The following is an 18,869-nucleotide window of genomic DNA, read 5'->3' as shown; positions in this document are numbered from 1 at the left end:
CCTACCAGATTTCTGGTTATACTATTTAGCTGCCAGGTGGTCTCAAAACGCACAATGGCACATTCACAACTCTAAAGTTCCATGGGTTCAATTTGAACAGGACTCAATTACACCTTATTCCATCTCAGGGATCTTGTGGGGCAATAGGATCTCAAATTACACCCTAGATAATCTTAACCAAATAGTCTCACAATCATACCAACTTTGGAAATTACACAACAAAACATACAAACTTATCCCTAACACACCCCCACTCGCTTCTTTCATAGGTGACCCAAAATTTCCCCCATACCTTCAAAACACAGAAGAATTCAGGTGGTGGATTGACAACAATCTGACATTCCTCTCTAAATTTATTGAAAACACCTCCATCACCGCATTCTCATCACTTAAAGACAGATACCAGATTCCTAATAATGAACTCGGTAAATTCCTTCAAATTAGACATTTTTATAACAAATACTTCCTAACGAAAGAGACAACCCCACCAACATTCTATGAGAACATTTGCCTGAAGTCACCCAGAAGATCAGGATTGATTTGATATACCAGATAGTTGTTCATTATATAACTACATACAAGTTAAACATGCCCTTAAGACACAGTTTGGGGACCAGGGTCCCTCCTGGAATGAGTCCACCGTGCTTCAGAACCTGGGTGACCAGGAGAGCCACTGTAGGTCTATAGCTGAAATATACCCACATATCTGTAAAAACAGCATAGAGGCCCCGGGAAAACTTAAAAGTAGAGGTAAATGGGAGAGAGAGTTGGGCGTGTTTTCAGACGGGCAGTGGAGGGAGATACTAGTGGAGGGACATCGGGTGTCGATTTCCCCTGCCCAAAAGATGTCACATCTAATGGTACTCCATAGGACATACTACACCCCTAAAAGGTTATTCGAATTTGAGAGGAGAATGGATGCCAACTGCCCTAGATGTCAAGATGAAGGGGACTTATTGCATATGCTATGGAAGTGTCCGAAATTATTTCGGTATTGGTCAGAGATAGTAGAAACTCTCAATAAGGTCTTCTCCCTAGAACTTAAAATGGACCCGAAATTATGTATCTTGGGAGTAGGGGAGAATATGGACATGGGAACCTGCAAAACTACAATAGCTCAGAGATGTCTCTTTCAGGCCAGGAAGTTAATTGCTCAAAGATGGCAGGCAAGAACCCCCCCACGGAAATATGAGTGGATTAAAACAGTGACTGAAACAATGTGGAAGGAAAAGGCAGTATATATAAAAAGGAGGAACCTAAAAGCATTTAAAAAACTTTGGAGACCTTGGCTGGAGGAAGTGGGATACCCGCTGTAATGGAATATAGAGATAATGCCCTTAAGAAATAGGAATGTTAAGGTGTGTTGAAATGATGTGAATGGGGGAGGGTGGGTAGAGGGGGGGGGGAGGTGGGGGCCGTGGGGAGGGGCAGGGGTAAGGGAAAGGGATAAGGTTATAAAAAATAATAGAGCACTTGTGTTACGGGGTTCTTATGTACATCCAAGAGTGGTGTTTTATTCGATTAGTAATATGCTACTGTAAGAATACTGTACAGTGAGATGTATTTTGTATGAATATAAATAAAGATGATTTAAAAAAAAAAAAAAAAAAAAAAGGATTGATTTCAGAAATATATTCTAACCTAATTAACAACAATAGACATGATAAATTACCCTATATGCAGAAATGGGAACAGGAATATAATATCACTCTTTCAATAGAGAACTGGGAAGACAGTATAAATAACATGCATAAATGCACAAGATCCCTTACAATCAGAGAGACGGCAGTTAAACTACTCACAAGATGGTATTATACCCCAGTTAAAATCCACACTATTTTCCCCACAACATCCCCATCTTGTTTTAGAGGTTGCTTATCCACGGGATCATTCTCTCACATCTTTTGGGATTGTGAGAAAGTCTCAAATATATGGAAACAACTAGAAAAATTTGCTTCTAAAATCTCCGATAACATAATTCGACTCACTCCCCAAAACTGTCTATTATTCTTCTCAATCCCTGGGCTACCTATACACCAAATGAGACTTATCCATACAATATGTGTAGCAATACACTGGTTGATCGCATATCATTGGAAATCACCAACGATACCTCTAACACATTTGAAAACTAGAATTAATAATATAAATCTCATGGAAAAAATATTTCACACAGTACACAATACGTATCATTTATACGATAAAAAATGGAACCCATGGTTTAACCACTTCAATCATTTCTTCAATTCAGATTAATGTTACCTCTCAGAGACTTCAATAAAGATGATATTTTTCGATACTAAAACTATATTACTAATTAACATTTAATAAAAATTTCTTTCAAATATTGAATACATTATGACAATATAACATATTTGTAATTTTCTTTAATATACTTTCATGACATATGTAAACAACTTTTTTGTACCAATGTTTTTACGCTCAATAAAAGTTTGTAAACAAAAAAAAAACCACCACCGAAAGTACTAGTCTCTTACCAGAAAGATTGGATTTGTACGGGTGTACACCTGACAAGCCAGTCAAGCTTGTAAGGTAACCAATGAGGCACCAATTCAATGTGTGGAATACAGCGTCTGGATGGACGTTCCGTTGAATTGAGCAGAGTAGACACAGCTTACATGCAGATGCAAATCAGCCAAACCATAGATAAAGGAAAGAGATAGGGCACATAGCATAATACTGGATTGGATATTTATTCCAGATAAAATCATAAGTATTACACTTACATTTGCCAATAGGAATACAAGCGCTTGAAAAAGAGACATTAACTGTGGACCAGCAACAAACCCGACGCCTTTCGCCTAAACAGGCATCATCTGGGGTTAACAATTATTGTCGACAATTGCATTCTTGGTATTTATTTGTTTATAGCGCTGCACCCCCCCTGCTTTGTTTGACCATTTTAGTTACATTGTCGCGTTGGCTGCTTTTTCGGGGTTTTTTTTTTACAGCATGGTACTCTTTGTGATTTTTTTTTTGTAAAAAAACAGGGAGCTTAACGGGCACAAGTTCAGACTGAATCATTGACTCATCCATAATTATAAGCGGATCCTAGGTTGACAACGCTTCTTCACCATGAATAGAGTACAGTGAGGGAGCGTTGTGACACTAGAACAGAACTGTTACTGTCAGGATCAGCAGGTAAACAAAATGGGAACAGCCTGAAAAAAATTATATGTAATGTGTAAATTTATAATATGTAGAATTATGGCACATTTACTTTACTTTGGAGGGTACATTCAAACTGAACGCAGGTTTAAAATCGCACGAGTTCAGCTGAACGCGCACAATTTCAAACCCGCATTTCAGTGCAAGTTTGGGAGTTTGGGGACGATTTGAAAGATATCTGTTCATGCACAGATGTCTTTTGAAATTGCCCCCCAAGTTGCCAAAAGTAGTGCAGGAACTGCTTTCGGAACTCGGTGTGACGTCGCAAAGTTGGTATCACACCAATTGGGACAGTGCCATTGCCAGCAATAGGCTGCAATTTAACATGTCAAATCGCATGTCAAATAGCGCCATTGTGAACTGGAGCTAAAAAGGCATTTTTTCCTGAAAACATCACAGCACCCAACTTACTACTCCTTCCATGAGCCCTCAACCCTAATGCAAGTAGTGGACTGGTTTTCGACAAGAGTTATGCAACTATCCAAAGCCTTGATAGGTGGGTGTCAGTCTCAAGGATGGCTTTATTTGCATGCAGATCACCCTGGGTAACACCCACATGTGATAATGTGCCTCTATAATTGAAAGAACTGAAATCCAATTAATGACAGGGACAGTCTAGCTGGGGAGGAAAGAGCTAGTTGATAATGGATGTCCTCCAGCCATTAAATGGGGTAGGCTTTATCCGACTTGCAGCAACTTCTAACGCACATTTTGAGAATTTCAGTGTGCAGTAAAATTAGAGTAAGCTATTTCAGTCCAGGAGAGGAGGAGCTTGTACAACTGAGCTCTACCTAGCACCTCTGTTAAACTACTTTGCAGGGATATCTTTTCCAGCCCAGCTCCCTCCAGTTATACACTGTGGCTTCAGCTTGGTTTTTGAGCCTTCAGAACATGCCCTAGACTAAGGCAAGGCCCAAGCAGCAATGCCTTCCTACAGACATCCTCCCTGCAGTAAAGAGCTCTGGAAAGGTGCTCCCAAACATTTATTGTCTCCCCAGCTATACCTCTGAATAACGCTTTAGATTGTCTGGGTCAGATAAATATTCATAACTACAGAGGTCAACCCTTCCACAGTATGTGCTGGAACCTTCTTCCAGCAACAGGCCAAAGCAATCAACCCACCACACCACCAAGCTTGGGGAAGATCTGCAGAGCCCTGAAAATGGATAATAGCTCAGGCCATATACATCCTAGCACTCTAAACACTCAATTTTACTTTCGGTATTTTTTATTGAATTTAAGTTTAAGGCGTGCAAACAAGGTAGTAAAGGTCCATAGGTTACATTAGATAAACGTATATATGCAAAGTTACATGCAATAATATGAAGAACATTAACATTCAAATAAACGTAGTATCCCTTATGATATGGGCTATGAAGATGAAGGGGGACATTAACCAGATCTGACCGTTCATTTACAAAAGTGATATGAGCTGATCTGGAGTCACGTCCTCCTTTTGGGTGCCTAAATGCGTCCTACGGAATAGTTATTCTCTAAGCTTGCTTTCAATGTAATGAAACTACTATCAGGCAAGAACATGGACCCTGTATAAATGTCTGTGTGTAGGAACTGGGCAAGGGAAAAGGGGGGGGGGGGGGTGTGAACTAGGAAGGGAAGGGGATTAAACGTCTGCACTGTGCATGGATGATCGTTAATCATTTTATATTAGATTTGTACCATTCTGTCCATAGGTCCCATGCCTGGGACATTTTGAGGTAGGTATTTCTATCTGTCGCTAGTGTGGTCTCAAATACGTAGTGGTCTTGGACCTGCTTTATTACATTCAGGGCTTGTGGTGGTGAAGTATTTTCCCAGCGTTTAGTAACACACATCCTACTTGCTGCCAGACAGAATATAACTACTTTATGGAACTCACGTGGGACGTGTTCGATGTTTAGGTTCAGAAGTGCTAGGTCAGGTGAAGGAGGGATGGTGATATTAGTGATCTGTGCGATCAGAAAAAAGACTTCTGTCCAATATGAGGTTAGTATTGGACAGTTCCACAGCACATGGAGGAGTGATCCCGTGTCTCCGCATTTTCACCAGCATGCTGGAGAGGCGTTGTGGTCATATGTGGTAATTTTGAGGGGGGTTATATATCTGCGTTGTGTTATGCTTTGGGTGAGCTCCCATAGAGAAGTGCATGTAGTAGCTTTGTATATAGAGCGTAGTGCTCTTTCCCAATTGTGGATAGTGTATTTTTGTTGTAGATCATGTTCCCATAGGTGTAGAGTCTTATGCCCTGTATGCCCTGTACACACGGTCGGAATTTCTACTGCCCCATTTATAGTCCCGACGTACGTGTTTTACGTCACCGCATTCAGGACGATTGGATTTTCCGACAACTTTGTGCGACCGTATGTATGCAAGACAAGTTTGAGCCAACATCCGTCGGAAAAAATCCATGGATTTTGTTGTCGGAATGTCCGATCAATGTCCGATCGTGTGTACAGGGCATAAGTGTGTTGGAAAAGCGATTTCTCATGTAGCATATTATAGAATATAGATATGACTTTTGTGTGTTTATTGCTTGGTGCATAAAAGGCAAGGGCTTATACTGGGATAGGAGCCAGGAGGTGGGGGTTGTGATGTATACAGTGGGAAATTTGAAGGTATTGGTAGTATACGTATTGGATATGTTTAGGTCGGATTGTAGCTGGTTAAATGATTTTGTGCGGCTGTTAAGGACTAGGTCGTTCAGTTGGGTATCTTTAGGCCATGTGTTGATGCCTGGGATTAGGAGTGCTAGAATGGAGATTGGTAACTTGGTGAGAGCTCTAGGTGTGTTTAGCCAGGGCATGGAGATAAATTTTCACCATGTCTTGACTGATGCTAAAATAGTAGGGGAGAGGTGTTTAGAATTTGAGTGTAGACTATATAGCCATAGTTTCAGATTTCTGCCGGGTACTAGGCAGCGCTCCAATTCTTCCCATAGGGAGTGGTCCTTTGTAAGAAACCATTCTCTGAGTTGGGTAAGCACAGTGGAGTGGTAGTAGTCTGCGATATCAACTAGGCCTGATCCGCCGACTGATCTATGTTTGGTTAACCAAGCCTGGGCAACCCGTGGTTTTTTGCCTTTCCAGATGTAATTAGAAAGGATAGATTGTAAAGATCTTAAGTAGGAGTTTGGGATAGGGATTGGGAGGGAGCGAAACAAATATAAGAGTTGCAGGAGAATTGTCATTTTAAATGCCACTAGCCTGCCGGCCCAGGAAAATTCGTGTTTGGATATTTGTTCTAGAGATTTAATGAATTTCTTTTTGAAGGGTGTGTAATTTGCTTTAAATAGATTCTCTGTATTTTTGGTCAGGGTGATTCCTAGGTATGCTAAGCCCGTCTCTGATCATTGGAATGGGAATTGTAGAGATAAAAGGTTTTTAGTGACACTGTCAATACCTAGATTAAGTAGGCGTTCACCCTATAGTATGATACTTTGCTATATTTGTTGAGAAGAGCTTGGGTTGCGGTTAGTGAAGAGTGGGGATTCGTCAGCATCAAGATGACATCATCGGCAAAAAGGCTGATTTTGTGCTCTTTTCCATCTATTTGGAATCCCGAGATTGGGTTAGACGTTCTGATGGGTTCTGCTAGGGGTTCTATGGCTAGGTCGAAGATCATAGGGGATAGGGGCAACCTTGCCTCGTGCCATTGATTATCTGGAATGTAGATGAGATCATTTCTGCCACATATACATTAGCTGAAGGGGTCGTGTATAGAGCCATGATGGCTGAAATTATCCTATCGGAGAATCCAAATTTGGTCAAGACGGCTTGTAGGTATCCCCAGTGGACTCTGTCGAACGCCTGCTCTGCATCCAGAGAGAGGAGCAGAGAAGGCGTTCCAGGGCTTCTTGCTAAGTGGGTAATATTAATAAGATGCCTGGGGGTCTATGAGGTAAGGGATGATATTCATTAACCTGGAAGCAATACGTTTAGCATTGAGCAGGGAAATTGGCCTGAAATTCTGCGGTTTTGTAGGTTCCTTCCCGGGTTTAAGAAGGGCTACTACTAGGGCCTTTAACATTTCTTGAGGAAACGAGGAGGAGGAGGCAGCTTCATTGAAGAGGTTGCATAGAAAAGGAGCTAGAGTGTCTTTGAACTGTTTATAAAATTCCCTTGGGAGCCCGTCAGGACCAGGTGATTTATGGTTTGGGAGTGAGTCTATGTTTTGGATGACTTCCTGAAGGGTAAAGGGAGCAATGAGTGCTTCTAGTTGGCTCGTGGAGAGGGTTGGGAGATTTATTTGGGATAGGAATTCCTAAATGTTAATAGGATTTGGCCGTGGGGTTGTAGTGTAATTTTTAAGGTTATATAAGACTTGTAATAATCGTTAAATGCGTTGGCTATCCCTTGGGGGTCATGAATTTTGACCTTGGAGGTGGGGTGGAAAATAAATGGGATCTTGGCTTTGGTGCGAAGGTCACAAAGTCTCATGGCCATGTGTTTGCCTGCTTTGTTGGTAGTGGAATATGAGTAGGCTTTGAGTCTGCGATGGGTTTTTTCGAAATAGTCTAGTAATATGGACCTGAGTTCTTGCCTCAGAGCCAGGAGCTTCAATTTGAGTGAGTCATATGGTGTCAGTTTGTTGAGGGATTCAGTAGACTCAATTTGTGCGATTACCTCGTCAATTCGCTGCGTCCTCCTCTTTTTTGCCTGAGACCCCAGTTTCATCAACACCCCTCTTATGAACGCTTTGTGCGCCATCCACAGGGTTGCGGCTTTATCCACTGAACCAACATTGTGTTCGAAGTACTCATCTATCTGACATTGAATCTCCTCTGCATAGGGAGAAGATTTCATTAGAGATGTGTTGGCCCTCCATAACTTTGTGGAATTGGGTGAGTTACTTGAGTCAATTGTTAGACAAATAGGAGCGTGGTCCGAACACGTAATCAGTTCTATAGTAGAAGCCGAGATTTGTTTGAGAAGCCATTTGTCAGTTAGGAAGTAGCCAATCCTAGAATAGGAATTATGTGCAGTGGAGTGGAAAGTGAAGTCTTTCTCAGTAGTGTGATGGCATCTCCACACATCGTACAATTCATTTGCTAGGAGGAAGTGGTGCATCAGGGAGGTGTGCTTCAAGTTCCTGTTTGTGGTATCAATGTGGTAATCAGGAGCGATGTTGAAGTCTCCGCATAGTATTAGAGAGCCCTTTTGGGCTTTACGGGTTTTTCTCAGTAGTTTGTTTAGGAATGAAATTTGCTGAGAGTTCGGGGCGTAAAGATAGACCAGTGTTTATGGGGCTGAGTCCAGTGTGCATACCAGGATCAGATAGCGTCCGTTAGGGTCAGGGATTTGTTCCACCAGTTGGAAGTTAATAGTATTCTTAACAGCTATCAAGACTCCACGTTTCTTTTCTGAGCTGCTGGTTAGAAATACGTGAGGGAAGGAACTGTGTTTAAACGAGGGGGTTGCAGTGTCCTTGAAGTGCGTTTCTTGTGCACAGACTATATCGCTGTTCAGTTTTAGGGCAGTTTTCCAGAGGGAGGATCTCCTAGCCGGATGATTCAGCCCTTTAGTATTAATGGAAATTATTTTAATGCCTATTGCGGGTAGTGAGTGTGCTGGGTGTAACTGTACTCACGATTTGATGGTGGCTTTTGGTTCTGGATAGGCTGGGCGTTGGCTCTTCATCTATGGGGTTAGATGTCTTCATTTCGGTGTAAGAACTGCACAGTGGTTGCAAGATTAGATGCAGACTAGGGGGGAGAAAAACATGTACACAAACAAAATCAAGGCAAAACAGAAAAAGAAATGCACAGCTGGGAGTATCTGTGTACAGCTGCATGAACTGGGGAAGGGGTGTGAGTTCAATTGGGTTAGGCGCTGCAGCCACAGAGCATTCAGAGGGGGAGGTATGTTGCTACCTTTTTCAGGGGGTGAAGGGCCCTTCAGAATTTGGGTTGAAAGTTACGGTTTGATTTGTGCGACAGAGGTGGAGTTGGACCCGGAGTGTTCTGGTAGTTTGATGAGGGTGGCAGGTCAGGAATGATTCCCCATTCATTTAGAAAGGCAAGACCAGCCTCGAGTGAGTGTATGGTGAAGGATCTTCCGTTCCTGTCAATAGTCAGCTTAGTAGGGTGTCCCCATTTGTACTCAATGCTGTGATTTCGTAGGGCTTTTGTGATTGTATTTAGTTGGCGTCTGAGGTCTATCGTATACTTGGATAGATCCGCAAACACTTGTACGTTTTCGCAGGGTTCTGGAAGTTTTCCAAGGGTTCTGGACTTCCTCAGAATTTGGTCCTTAGTTGTGTAGAAGTGTATTCTTATGAGTACATCTCTTGGAATCGTGTCTGGCAGGAACGAAGGTTTTCGGGATGCGGTGTATGCGGTCGATGGTTAATTTGATCAGTGGAAGATCAGGGTGGAGTGTATGGAACAGGTCCATAGCATATTGTTTTAGCTCTGGAGACTGCACTGACTTTGGTATGCCGCGCAACCAGATTATTTTGTCTAGAGCGGTCTTCCAAATCTGCGATTTTCGCTCGCAGCCATTGTCTTTCTTCTATGCCGTCATCGTTTGCATCCACTAGGTTATTAACTGTGGTGGTGATGTTATTGACAGCATTTTCTACTAAATTCACTCGTTCCCCTAGAGATGACACTTCAGCAGAAAATTTTTGGAACAAGGAAGTAATGTCGGTATGCAGAGATTGTTGCAGTGACATTAACATGTCTTTGAGCAAGGTGTCCATGACAGGTTGGTTGCTTGTGGGGAAGGAGGCAATGGGAGCGCAGAGTGTATTGTGCATCAGTGTAGGGGTTTCCCCCTGACTCACCGGCTTGTCGCTCTGGTTGTAGTCCAGCCTCATCCTGGCTTTGGCGGGGCTAGCGCAAAGGGGGGCTCGACAGAGGAGAGGGCTGGTGAGGCGATGCGGCCCCTGGAGTTTCCTCAGCCAGCGGGTTGTCCTCTGGGAGGTCCGTGTAGTGTCCGGAGTTGCTCTGGCTGTGTAAAACGGCGGGGGGCTGGCGCCATCTTTTCCTCCGCCTCGTGGTGGCTTAAGGAAAAACTCAGTCAGTTTTTGAGGTCTCCGCTCCTCCTTGCACTTTCTTGTCATTCTCAGGTGTGTGGGAAAGTTTTCAATTTTAATTAGGGACTCAATTGAATAGGACAGGGCCCCTGCAAAGGAATAAGAATATATATTGAGATTACATCTAACACGCAAAATAAGAGATGTGCAGTGATGTCATGTTGATACATACCAAATAAGAAAGATATAATTTAATAATAATAATAATGTCCCAACACAGAAAAATGGCATATTAATTTCTTATTATTTTTGTAAATGGCAGATTTCAAAGCTTAGCCCAAACATGACAAAGGAACTAATAATATCAAAGCATCTTGCAAAAATGGATGAGAAGAGTTTAAAAAAGTTTAAGATGGCTCTTTGCCAGATGAAGCCTCCCCCTGGAGCTGGATGCATTAAGATGGAAAATCTTAAGGACAAATCCATTGAGGAAATTGTTGGCTTCATCTTCAGATGTCACACTGAAATACATGGAGCAGCAACCATCAAAAAGACTCTTAAAGAAATCTGTGAGAATCAAATAAGGATGTTGATAGAGAAAGACATCAGGAATGGTAGGTACACTATAATGTCATACAATATATTCTTTATAAGGGTGGCCATGAATGTCTCCATCCCATCCCTGATTTTACAGCCAGGTGCAACCCTTGGGCAAAGTTGGAGACATCTGTGCTGGTATATGAACAACAAGAGCTTTCCTAGAGTTGGAATCACCCCTTATCTCAATCAGTTTTTCAGTCTTCCTGCTTGAAACCTAATCTGTGGTAAGGCTATTGCTTCCTTCCTCTTATTAATAAAGGGTTCTGTACTTGCTTCCCTATCATTAATAATAGGGAAGCAAGTACAGAAAAGACAATAATTAACAAATTAATTACAGACCGCGCTCCCTATAAAGTGCAAGTGCAAATATCACATACTAATGTAAACAAAATAAAATAAAATAAAATAAATATAGTGTATGAATATTGTCAATAGTGATACTCATAAATCGCTTTCAACTAAATAAAATCAGCAAATAATCAAACAATCAAAAACAAAGACAAAATCAAGTGAAAGCAACAATTCAAAGTTCAAAATTTATATTCAAAGAATATAAAAAATATTCAAAAAATATTCAAAAAATATGTGTGTTCAAAAAAAGGTGTTCCAATAGTGTTGAAATCAAACTTCTGGATAAATCCTCCTGGGGTTCAGCAAGGCATCAGACACCAGTAATCCACCACCATCACTGGCCACACAGCCTACTCACCAGATTGTGGTGACTCCCATGACAGGAGTCAAAAACGCTTTAAGAACAGCCAAAGAAGCTTCACATGATCACAGCTTTGTTCAGGTGCTGGAACTCAGGTAACACTGTGGCTGCTTGGATGCATGCAAACGAACTCCCGAATAGAGATGGGTCATTGAAGACGATTAGTGCCATGCAGGGCCGGTACAAGGGGGGGACGGAAGCGGCAGATGCCCTGGGCGGGACCATTTACTGGAGGAAGAGGGGCGCAATAGAAGCGCCAGTGAACCAGCAGATGCCCTGGGCGGGACCATTTACTGGAGGAAGAGGGGCGCAATAGAAGCGCCAGTGAACCAGCCGTGCGAAAATGGATAATTTTTAACATGTGCTGAGTGCGCTCCTGCACCCGGCACAAGCCTGAGACCAGCCCCACCCCGCCTCTCACTTCCCTATCAGGCGGAGTTTCTGTCCTGCATTGGAGGTCCGCGGCGATCTACCTGTCAATCGCCGACAGCTGGCGCCTGACGGGTAGATCGAGATGCATGCAGAAAAGCGCTGGAAGCATCTGTGATAAGTTCGCTCTCATGTCACGCTGCTCCCTGGCGGCCCCTCCTCTCTTCTCATCCATCCCAGATGATGTCACAAGCAAATAGGGATGGACAAGAAGAAAGGAGGGGCTGCCGGGGAGCAGCGTGACATGAGAGCGAACTTATCACAGATGCTTCCAGTGCTTCTCTGCATGCAGGCTAGTAAACCATGTGCCCCTTAATGTGCTATGTGGCCTATGATGTGACCCATGATGTGCCCTGATGTGTTCCACAAAGTGCCCTATAATGTGTCCTGATGTGCCCTATAATGTGCCCTGATGTGCCTCATAATGTGCCCTAATGTGCCATGTGCCCCATCATGTGCCCTAATGTGCCATATGCCCCCGTGCCCTGATGTGCTCCATGCCCTGATGTGCCATGTGCCCTGATGTGCTCCGTGCCCTGATGTGCCATGTGCCCTGATGCACCCCGTGCCCTGATGTGCCATGTGCCCTGTGCCCTGATGTGCTATGTGCCCTGATGTGCTCCGTGCCCTGATGTGCTCTGTGCCCTGATGTGCCATGTGCCCTGATGTGCCCCGTGCCCTGATGTGCCCCGTGCCCTGATGTGCCATGTGCCCTGATGTCCCCCGTGCCCTGATGTGCCATGTGCCCTGATGTGCCCCGTGCCCAGATGTGCCATGTGCTCTGATGTGCTCTGTGCCCTGATGTGCTCCGTGCCCTGATGTGCCATGTGCCCTGATGTGCCATGTGCCCTGTTGTGCCCCGTGCCCTGAAGTGCTCTGATGTGCTCCGTGCCCTGATGTGCTCCATGCCCTGATGTGCTATGTGCCCTGATGTGCCCCGTGCCCTGATGTGCTCTGTGCCCTGATGTGCCCCGTGCCCTGATGTGCCATGTGCCCTGATGTGCCCCGATATGCCATGTGCCCTGATGTGCTCTGTTCCCTGATGTGCCCTGTACCCTGATGTTCTGTGCCCTGTACCCTCATGTGTTGTGCTGTACCCTGATGTGCTGTACCCTGATGTGCTCTGTACCCTAATGTGCTGTGCCCTGTACCCTGATGTGTTGTGCCCTGATGTGCTCTGTACCCTGATGTGCTGTACCCTGATGTGCTGTGCCCTGATGTGCCCCGTGCCCTGATGTGCCCCGTGCCCTGATGTGCCCCGTGCCCTGATGTGCTATGTGCCCTGATGTGCCCCGTGCCCTGATGTGCTATGTGCCCTGATGTGCTCCGTGCCCTGATGTGCTATGTGCCCCATGCCCTGATGTGCCCCATGCCCTGATGTGCTATGTGCCCTGATGTGCCCCATGCCCTAATGTGCTATGTGCCCTGATGTCCTATGTGCCCCGTGCCCTGATGTGTCTTGTGCCCCAATGTCCTGTGCCCTGATGTGCCCCGATGTGCTGTGCCCTGTGTCCTGATGTGCTGGGCTCTGTACCCTGATGGGCTGTACCCTGATGTGCTGTGCCCTGATGTGCTCCGTGCCCTGATGTGCCCCGTGCTCTGATGTGCTATTTGCCCTGATGTGCCCCGTGCCCTGATGTGCCCCGTGCCCTGATGTGCTATGTGCCCTGATGTGCCCTGTGCCCTGATGTGCCCCGTGCCCTGATGTGCTATGTGCCCTGTGCCCTGATGTGCTATGTGCCCTGATGTGCCCTGTGCCCTGATGTGCTATGTGCCCCATGCCCTGATGTGCCCCGTGCCCTGATGTGCTATGTGCCCTGATGTGCCCTGTACCCTGATGTGCTGTGCCCTGTACCCTGATGTGCTGTATCCTGATGTGCTGTGCCCTGATGTGCTCCGTGCCCTGATGTGCTCCGTGCCCTGATGTGCTCCGTGCCCTGATGTGCTCCGTGCCCTGATGTGCCCCGTGCACTGATGTGCCATGTGCCCTGATGTGCCCCGTGCCCTAATGTGCTATGTGCTCTGATGTGCCCTGTACCCTGATGTTCTGTGCCCTGCACCCTCATGTGTTGTGCTGTACCCTGATGTGCTCTACCCTGATGTGCTCTGTACCCCGATGTGCTGTGCCCTGTACCCTGATGTGTTGTGCCCTGATGTGCTCTGTACCCTGATGTGCTGTACCCTGATGTGCTGTGCCCTGATGTGCTATATGCCCTGATGTGCTATGTGCCCTGATGTGCTATGTGCCCTGATGTGCTATGTGCCCTGATGTGCTATGTGTCCTGTGCCCTTATGTGCTATGTGCCCTGATGTGCTATGTGCCCTGATGTGCCCCGTGCCCTGATGTGCTATGTGCCCTGATGTGCCCCGTGCCCTGATATGCTATGTGCCCTGATGTGCCCCGTGCCATGATGTGTTATGTGCCCTGATGTGCCCCATGCCCTAATGTGCTATGTGCCCTGATGTCCTATGTGCCCCGTGCCCTGATGTGCCTTGTGTCCCAATGTCCTGTGCCCTGATGTGCCCCGATGTGCTGTGCCTTAATGCCGTGTGCCCCGATGTACTGGGACCTGTGTCCTGATGTGCTGGGCTCTGTACCCTGATGGGCTGTACCCTGATGTGCTGTGCCCTGATGTGCTGTGTCCCGAGGTGGCCTGGTGTGCTGTACTCTGATGTGCTGGGCTCTGTACCCTGATGTACTGTGACCTGTGCCCTGATGTGCTGTGCCCTGATGTACTGTGACCTGTGCCCTGATGTGCTGTGACTCCGTGCCCTGATATGCCCTGATGTGCTGTGCCCTGATGTACTGTGACCTGTGCCCTGATGTGCCCTGATGTGCAGTGTCCTGATGTGGCCTTGTGTGCTGTACCCTGATGTGCTGGGCTCTGTACCCTGATGTACTGTGACCTGTGCCCTGATGTGCTGTGCCCTGATGTACTGTGACCTGTGCTCTGAAGTGATGTGACCTGTGTCCTGATGTGCCCTGATGTGCTGTGCCCTGATGTACTGTGACATGTGCCCTGATGTGCTGTGTCCTGCGGTGGCCTGGTGTGCTGTACCCTGATGTGCTGGGCTCTGTACCCTGATGTACTGTGACCTGTGCCCTGATGTGCTGTGCCCTGATGTGCTGTGCCCTGATGTACTGTGACCTGTGCCCTGATGTGCTGTGACCTGTGCCCTGATGTGCTGTGCCCTGATGTACTGTGACCTGTGCCCTGATGTGCTGTGACCCGTGCCCTGATATGCCCTGATGTGCAGTGTCCTGATGTGGCCTTGTGTGCTGTACCCTGATGTACTGTGACCTGTGCCCTGATGTGCTGTGCCCTGATGTACTGTGACCTGTGCTCTGAAGTGCTGTGACCTGTGTCCTGATGTGCCCTCATGTGCTGTGCCCTGATGTGCCCTGATGTGCTGTGTCCTGAGGTGGCCTGGTGTGCTGTACCCTGATGTGCTGGGCTCTGTACCCTGATGTACTGTGACCTGTGCCCTGATGTGCCCTGATGTGCTGTGCCCTGTACCCTGATGTGATGTGCCCTGATGTGCTGTGTCCTGTCGCTCCGATTAGAACAGTTTCATTGCACTGAATGGGGCGTGACAAGTTTCCCCAGTGTGAACTGCGCCTAAGTCACTGATCGCCGCCAATACTAGTATTTAACAAATTCCCAGTATAGATCCCATCGTCTGTAGGCGTTGTAGCTTTCACAGCGGGGGGGTGCAGTTTTCCTGGGCACCGGATGACCTTGTCCCGGCACTGGTGCCAAGAATAGGGAGAAAATGAGTGGAGAACTCCCATCGTGAAGTATGCCAAAAATTTATTGGACAGGCTAAAAACAAGCTAAAACGGCATCACTCACATGTGGGTTCGTGCGGACAAACAAAACAAACTGCGTTGAGAACGGAAGTGGCGTGTCACGTTCGTTACGTCCGACCGGTTTCGTCAGTGCGTACTGACATCATCAGGGCTTCTTTGGCTGTTCTTGAAGCGTTTTTGACTCCTGTCATGGGAGTCACTACAATCTGGTGAGTAGGCTGTGTGGCCGGTGATGGTGGTGGATTACTGTTGTCTGATGCCTTGCTGAACCCCAGGAGGATTTATACAGAAGTTTGATTTCAACACTATTGGAATACCTTTTTTTTTAACACACATATTTTTTTAATATTTTTTGAATATTTTTTATATTCTTTGAATATAAATTTTGAACTTTGAATTGTTGCTTTCACTTGATTTTGTCTATGTTTTTGATTGTTTGATTATCTGCTGATTTTATTTAGTTGAAAGCTATTTATAAATATCACTATTGACATTATTCATACACTATATTTATTTTATTTTATTTTATTTTGTTTACATTAGTATGTGATATTTGCACTTGCATTTTATAGGGAGCGCGGATTGTAATTAATTTGTTAATTATTGTCTTTTCTATTTATCGTTATAACGTGCTGCTCCACAATCAATCAATTTTACATTAGTTTAACCAGCTTCCATTTGCGCGGGTTGGTAGTTTCTACCATATATTATACAAGCAAGTACAGAACCCTTTATTAGTCACCTCCTCTTGAAAAATACACAGTGGAGGACACCCAGGCATTTGGAGATGGACAATTGTCTGCCTGATAATTACAACTGAAAAACTTCAGTCTGCCTTCAGCCAGTTTAAACATATAATACAGACTCTCATTTAGGTTGCTATGGGTTCCTTGACTACCAAAAATGTAATCACTACAGTACATTCTTCTTCCAAATATTTACCAATGTAAGTGGTTCCTTGTCCCACTGAGGGACTTTTCTACTGACAACCAATGTAAAGACGGCCTTATTCACTGATCACCAATATATGGGGCCCTTCTTCTCCTGACCACCAGTGTAAGATGGAGGGGTGTTTGCACTTACCATCAGTGCAGGGGACTACTGATTACCAATGTAATGGGAATTTTCTACTGACCACCAATATGAGGGGGCTCTTTTTACTGACCACCAATGTAAGAGGGTCCTTCATTACAGACCACCAATTTAGGGGGATCCTTAAATCACTGACCACCAATGTAAGGGACCCTTGTTTCACTGATTACTATTGTAAATTGGGGCATTGTCCACTGACCATTAGTACAGTATAGGGGGCACTTTTCTAGTGACCACCAATGTAGGGACACTTTTCTACTGACCACATATGTAAGGGGGAGGGAGGTCTACATCCAATGACTACCAATATAAGTGGGACACTTCTTCTACCAATATAAGTGGGACACTTCTTCCACTGATCACCAATATAAGGAGGCCTTTCTTCCATTGACTTAAAATGTAAAAGGGGTCCTTCCACACCAACCCATCAATATAAGGGGATGCTTTTTCAAATGACCATCAATATAGGCAGAGCTTTTCTACTGACCATCAAGGCAAAGAACATTTTTTACTGACCATCAATGTAAAGAAAGCCTTATTTACTTACTACCAATATAAGGGGGCCTCTTCACTGACCACCAATATAAGGGGGCCCTTTTTTCATTGACCATTCTCAGAGGGCCCTCCTTCCACTGATCACCAATATAAGGGGGACCTTTTCCACTTTGCACCAAAATAAGGGACACATTTCTACTAACCACAGCAATAACCCAGCGCCAATGGTAGACTACCTGGAGAGCTCCAAACAGGACATGTGGTATGTGACTTGTATATTTACCATGCCATGTACTAGGACATTTTGTATACATATAGCATAACTTATACAAAAGAGTGGAGGGAGGAAAAAAGGACCACCCGTGCAGCTGGACCAACCGTAGCTGGTAGATACAGATCATAACAGAGGAAAACAAATAAAGCCCAGCGCTCAGGATATTTTAAAAGCAAACTGCAACAGTCATAAATTAATAAAATAAAGTAATTTAATAAACCAATAATAAATGAATGTGAAATGACAGTAATAACTACTGAATAATAAAACCAAATTGTAGAAAACTGTTACAGAAAAAACCACAGTGACACAATATTAAAAGGTTAAATGGTATTGCACTAAGTTTCAACATGTAGAAAGCACTTGCAATAACGGACAGTCAGCCTTAGAACAACAGGAGACCAGCACAGGAGATCCATCCAGAAAATGCCCCAACAGAAGACAATGGGTGAGGTGGTGGGAGCGGAACACAGTACTCACAACAGAAGACAATGGGTGAGGTGGTGGGAGCGGAACACAGTACTCACAACAGAAGACAATGGGTGAAGTGGTGGGAGTGGAACAAAGTAAAAAGGGGAACACTCACAACTACCCCGTTGGTTGGGGAGTCTGGCACCGTGCAGGGAGGCTCGCCGGCTCCAACAAGCTGTAAGAAGACCGTGGCATAAACTGAGCCAAAGCTCCGCCGTGAGGAGAGCAGCCTGGCTGGAGCTCCGTGGCGATGGATGATGACGTCAGCACAGGGGAGCCGCCGGGATGTCAGCGGATGAAAACAAACCGCTGACTTTCCAGATGGTGTCTCCACAGGGGTGAAAAATCCTCAATGAGAAATGGTGACACTGCACAAAGACCAATGCTGGATCTGAGAGGCTAATCAGGGGGGAAATAATGCTGCCGGCAGGCTGATGGAGCTCACATCTGCCTAAACGGCCTGGGGCTCCTCAGAAGAACATAAAATCAATAAAAATCAATGAAAAAAATGGAGCAAACAAGGAGACTGATCGGAAGTCGCCAGACTAGGAGGGAATGGTGGGGATGATAATGCTGAAGAAAAACCGCTGCTGGCTAATGAGGAGGCTTCACAGAAATAATGGATGGATGGATGGATGGATGCATGGATGGATGGATGGATCAATGCTCACTGTGAAATGGCTCTGGCTGGGGCCACTGTCATGGGGTTGCCTTGACTTTTGTTCGCGCATGAGCACTTTGTCATAGTCAAGGGAGTAGGCAACTCGCAAAGTTTAAATAGATGAATGTGAATTAAGGGAGGGAACACAATGGGAGGGAAAAAA

At 45.3% G+C, this 18,869-nt stretch overlaps 1 protein-coding gene and 1 long non-coding RNA gene across 4 annotated transcripts in view; one reads left to right on the top strand and one right to left on the bottom strand.

The window, feature by feature from the left end:
* LOC141148378 (uncharacterized) overlaps window positions 1–18,869 on the top strand; it is a 101,732-nt gene that overhangs the window by 20,506 nt on the left and 62,357 nt on the right. For all 3 annotated transcript variants that reach the window (XM_073635813.1, XM_073635814.1, XM_073635816.1), the window contains exon 3: window positions 10,484–10,775. In XM_073635813.1, the coding sequence (XP_073491914.1) occupies window positions 10,484–10,775 (292 nt within the window). The remainder of the gene's footprint in view (window positions 1–10,483; window positions 10,776–18,869) is intronic.
* On the bottom strand, window positions 5,812–18,474 carry LOC141148382 (uncharacterized). The gene is made up of 2 exons (XR_012245198.1): window positions 18,161–18,474; window positions 5,812–10,310 (listed from the first exon to the last, which is right to left on the bottom strand). It is a non-coding gene; the product is annotated as an uncharacterized lncRNA (long non-coding RNA).

This window comes from Aquarana catesbeiana, linkage group LG06 (assembly GCF_042186555.1).
Source record: "Aquarana catesbeiana isolate 2022-GZ linkage group LG06, ASM4218655v1, whole genome shotgun sequence".
Classification (NCBI taxonomy): Eukaryota; Metazoa; Chordata; class Amphibia; order Anura; family Ranidae; genus Aquarana; species Aquarana catesbeiana.
The sequence above is the reverse complement of the archived record's forward strand: the minus strand, read 5'-3'. Positions and strand labels throughout refer to the sequence as shown.